Below are 5002 nucleotides of genomic sequence, written 5' to 3'. Positions count from 1 at the left end.
TGAATAATTTCCTTTTTAATATATATCGGATTTACAGTATATTGAACTTCTAGTTGATATTATTGCCAGAATGCAATGCAATCCATATCTATGTGTTACATTGTCATACTGAGAAGAAGTTATCTGTTCATTCGAAAAAAAAGTGCAATTTTCAGTCTTTTTGCTGAGTCAATGAAAAGAAAAAACAATTCTTCTCATAACTGAACTATTTATACATTTCTCAAGTGAGTTGTCTTAAAATATGTATAAAAAAAACTAAGGAAATTGATGCTTTAAACTTGAGGAATATTGGTCTTACAGATGTTAATAGTCATTAAAAAAAATAAAGGTTCTGTATCATAGTAAGACAAAAGATAAAAACACAGCTTCTCTGGTGCTCTGATTAAAATTATGCATACTCAACAGTAAAAGTCCCTTCTAAGGTTTCTGGCTTCTAGTGATATTTTTAATCTTTGGAAAGGTCAGGAAGAAAACAACTGGCTTTGGAGGAATATGAGATGGTGGTTGTCTCACACCAGCTGATGCTGCAACCGCATTAACTCACTAAGGAATTACATTATTATCATTACATTATTATGTTGTTTTAAAAGCAACCGTAAGGCGAGGAATACATTTTGTTGGTGGTGTATTTGTTTTCTGATATTAACCCGATACAAGCAATATAAGACAAACAACATTTATATTTTACATAATTTAATCTTTATAAAATCTTATTTAACAATACAAAAATGAAAATAAATAACTCAATTCTAAAATACTTAAGTTTGAGATGTCACAATGCTAGAAAGAGGCAAATCACAATCACCCAAGAGATAGTCTCTTTTCAGTGTGGACATTTTGTTCACCACTTTAAAGCGGAGAGACCGCTGGCTGACGTCTTCCTCTGAGATACCATCAAAGAAGAAATCCTCATTGAAGATTGGATTACGGCTTTTTCTGATGACTGTGCTGCGTTGTTTCTGGATTTTACCAGGAACCAGGCAGAGGCTGACGCTGCAGTTGATAATTTTGGGGTCTACAGAGGTCGTATAGAGGCCCTCCGCACTGATCAGTCGAACCCGCAGTCTTTGGTTATCCATACAATACTCTGCTGAGACTCTCAGGCTGCCTTCTTTCCCTATGGGTACCATTCTTTCCTTCATTACCCTCTCTCTGTGCAATGTCAAGTCCATAGGGAAGATGTTGGGTGGTGCCAAGCTGTAGCTGCTGGTCAGGCCTTCAGCTAACCCCTCTGATGCCCTCCTCATCACATTGGGGCTGTTGTCTGTGGAGCTCCCTTCATCTGTGGACAGGGAATTGTTCCTGGACACCATTGCCCTCCTCATGTTCCTTGACAACAGCAGTTCATGGCTCAGTGCTTTGAAGAGAGAAGACTTGGCAGGGCACCTGGTCAACAGTGGCGAGTTGAAAGGAGACGATTCTGCAGAGGAAGTTGTATCACTGTCTAGAGCGGCCTGCCAGTTCAGGGTGCAGCCTCTTGAGTAAAGCTTCGAGGTCAGGGTGTTAAGGCTGAAAGAGGAAGGAGAGGAGGAGGGTGAGGTGGAGGAGGAGATTTTGGAGCACACACTGGACCGACTCCTAGGCAGGAGCAGTGGAGAGGAGCCAGGATCAGCGTGAAAGAGTGACTCCTTTCTCCTGGTGTGGGGGCTCTCGAGTAAGGTGCAAAAACCGTAGCAGGTCTGCGCTTTGGCCAGATGCGGTAGGGACAAAGCAGCCTGGCTCTGGGGATCTGCGTTAGTGGTCTCCTCGTCACTGCAGCCGTCATAGGGGCTCTCATCCACACTCTCCACCTGAATAATGTGTGAGTTAAGAGGCTCTTGATGTGTGACCTCTGTTTCAGGGCTAGTCTTCTCACAGGGGGAAGCCCCAATAACTCTTGTGGCTCGGCTCTGATCTGTACTTTTCATCTCTTGCAGGGATGGGATTGTCGGGGGGATGCAAAACTCTGGGATGTTGTCAGGAGTGATGACATTCGGACAGCGGGAAATCCTTTTGGGTTTGTCGACTTTTTCTCCAAACATGATATCAGCAATTTTAAAGCTGAATTCTGTAGACGGACTGGGCAGGTTGGATCTCTCCACTGACACGCGGATCTTCTCCACCACCCACATGGGTCCTCTGATAGAATACCGATCTGTGTAAAATCAAAATAATATTACTGAAGGTTCTTCATTGTGCTCTAATTTTAAGAGTATGCAAGCACATTAAAGGAAAATTGTTTCCTAGTATCTTTACAGTCATTAACTTTGCAAGAAGGGTTACGTACCTTAGGTGCAGGAGGTATGGATAATCCACACGGTTATCCTAAACAGGACAGATTGATAACTCCAACTAAAAGTTCAGGGTGTTGAGATTTACTTGACTGCAGATGGAGGTTGTCTGTTGTCAAGAGCAGCACGTCTGTGGCAGTTTGCGAGACGGAGGCAGTTTAGATGAAGCAGGAAAGCAGTGAATGTAACACACGCCCCCCATAATGTTCAAACAGATCCTCCCTCTCTTCTAGGCCACTGGTTCCCATGGAAATAGCCAAACCACAACAGAGCTGCAGTGACCCTGTAGTAGCCGCTGTGCTGTTTAGCAAGATAAAGTTACTACTTGGAAAGTGAACATCTATTAAAAAACAAATGTCAGGCTTTCCGTTCACGTGCTTGTTTTTCCATTTACTTAAATTAGAAGTGTATAATCTTGTTCTGTAAAGATAAACAAGGTGATCTGATAAGATAAAGATTCTGAACTATTTTAGAAGGTTTTAAGTGCCATTAACTGTAAGTGGCAGAAGTTCAACGGGATAAAGTTACCTTAGCTTTCCCAACTATAGGAAGGCCACTGAATTTGCATCATTGGACACATTGATATATTCCTTATCTACATTGCTGGATTTTTACATTTTGTAGACACAAACTATAAATGTCTGTTTGAATTTGGATGTGAATTTACTTACTGTATACAAATAACTAGTTGACTTTTAGATTTAAATATGACAACAGAAAGATGCTTCTGAAATGTGTGATATTTTAAAGGTTTATTTGGACTATATGAGACTGCAGTAACTGTTAAATTAGTTGGTAAATGTAGTGATCACCAAAATCAAGTGTGTACACACTTAAGCCAAATTTCATTTCACTTTCATTTCACATAAGCGAAAAATATCATTTTGTTTGATCTTGGAAATGTGGCATTCAAAACATAACCATCAGTGACAAAAAACATACAAAACAAACATAGATTTATTCATGGTCACGTTGATCATTGCAACTTCTTTCAGGTCTTTCAACGTCGTCATGTCAGTGCTACCATCTTGTGGTGGGGAATGGAGCAAGGTGTGAGTTTAGGAGACCTGCAATGGAAAGCTATACGTTTGCAGTTATTCATTTATTTAGCAAGTGACAAAGACAAACTATGTCAGTTCTGTCTGTTTTTATGTTGTTGACATGCTACGGAAACAAGAACAGACAAGGGACGGTTTTGTCTGGTGGCTTTTCTTTGTGCTCCACACTGAAACATGGAAAGAGAAAGGGGTAGAAGTTATAAAAGGCTCTGCTCTGCACAGGACAAAGTTCAAGTGGAGTAACTTGGTTACCATGTGCCACTAGGCACTAAAGGACAAAATGTTTTCAGTGCTAACAATGTAGCAGCAAAGTGTCCTAAATGGGGTACTTCTCAGAATTGTTTTCTTAATGATCAATGACCACCTTTGATTCACCTTTTATACCATAAGTTCCTATAGTTAGTATAGCAGTATACTTATAATGAATTTGAGGGTCAGGTATAAAAGTGATAAATTAAAAAAGAACATTTTATTGCTCAGCCAGACATCGACATAGAGTACAGTACATGCCTACTGTGGCTCTGTGTGCCTGCTCTGTGTTTGTGCGTGATCTAGTATCAAAATCATTAACACTTAAACATGCACATCTATTAGCAGTGGAAACTGTATAATCTTCAAAGTCTATTGTCATCTAGTTGCCATCAAAACATACATTTTAGGAAATGGGTCAGCGTTTTCTAAAATTCAGAAGAAAGGAAGTGTAAATCAAGCCAAATATTTTGAGTATCCACAGAGACTCAGTTCTCTCACAGTTTATATATATATATATATATATATATATATATATATATATATATATATATATACACACACACACCTTGTGTATGATTTAAATATAAACATCAATACAAGTTTGCATCCAATCCAGTGTCTTCTTGTCACTATGTTCTTGCTTCCCATAGCTCCATTAGGGGGCAGTGTATATTTAGAAAACAACAGAGCTCCCACTGAGATTATAAAGTGATAAACTGAGAGGGAGGTGTTGATTCGGTTGATACATTAAACAGGCCTATAGCCTACTTTTACTATCACACAGATTTGCAAACCTCCATATCTCATCCAAATTATCTTTTCAAATGCAGAACTACTGGACACGGTTTGTGTGTTTTTCATTGAAGTGCATTAAATAAAAACTCCATCAACAGCCATGGATCTCTTCATATATCTCAACACTGCCATGTTCCAGATGGCATGTGTGGTACTGCTGGTGCGTTACCATCGCCTACGGTACCCAGAGGAGAAACCAGCCTCATCTTCCATGTGCTATTGACCTTGTGTCAGACTAGTATAGAGCACAGCAGAGGAGTACCCCACACACACACACACACACACACACACACACACACACACACTGATGGTTGGTCTGCTGACACTCTTTTGGCAGGTGAACTTCACTGCACGCATTCAAAGCATTTTCAAAATAAGAGACAACTGCTTCATTCAAGTGTTCCGTGCGTCAATCTGCTTGCGTGCGCGAACCACACATGTTGGTCCCGCCTATTTTATGGATCTCTACACCCCTAAATGTGTCTCGATCGAGATGTATTTTCGTGATTATGAGACATCACTAGTGAGCGTGACGCCGCTTCCTTTTCTCCCCTTCATCCCTCTCCACTGTACGATGAACGAGGAGGGGCTTGGGTGCCGTGGGGGAGGCAGGCAGGCAGTGAGAGC

General features: G+C 40.6%; 1 protein-coding gene across 1 annotated transcript; it reads right to left on the bottom strand.

The window, feature by feature from the left end:
- Window positions 1-748: 748 nt before the first annotated feature.
- On the bottom strand, window positions 749-2381 carry c2cd4a (C2 calcium dependent domain containing 4A). Its single transcript, XM_026366085.1, has 2 exons — window positions 2267-2381; window positions 749-2134 (listed from the first exon to the last, which is right to left on the bottom strand). Exon 2 carries the CDS (start codon window positions 2109-2111, stop codon window positions 759-761), a length of 1353 nt encoding a protein of 450 aa, XP_026221870.1. The 5' UTR covers window positions 2112-2134; window positions 2267-2381; the 3' UTR covers window positions 749-758.
- Between the last annotated feature and the right edge of the window lie 2621 nt (window positions 2382-5002).

Source organism: Anabas testudineus, chromosome 6 (assembly GCF_900324465.2).
Source record: "Anabas testudineus chromosome 6, fAnaTes1.2, whole genome shotgun sequence".
NCBI lineage: Eukaryota > Metazoa > Chordata > Actinopteri > Anabantiformes > Anabantidae > Anabas > Anabas testudineus.
Note: the sequence above shows the minus strand (reverse complement) of the source record. Positions and strands in the feature narration are given on the sequence as shown.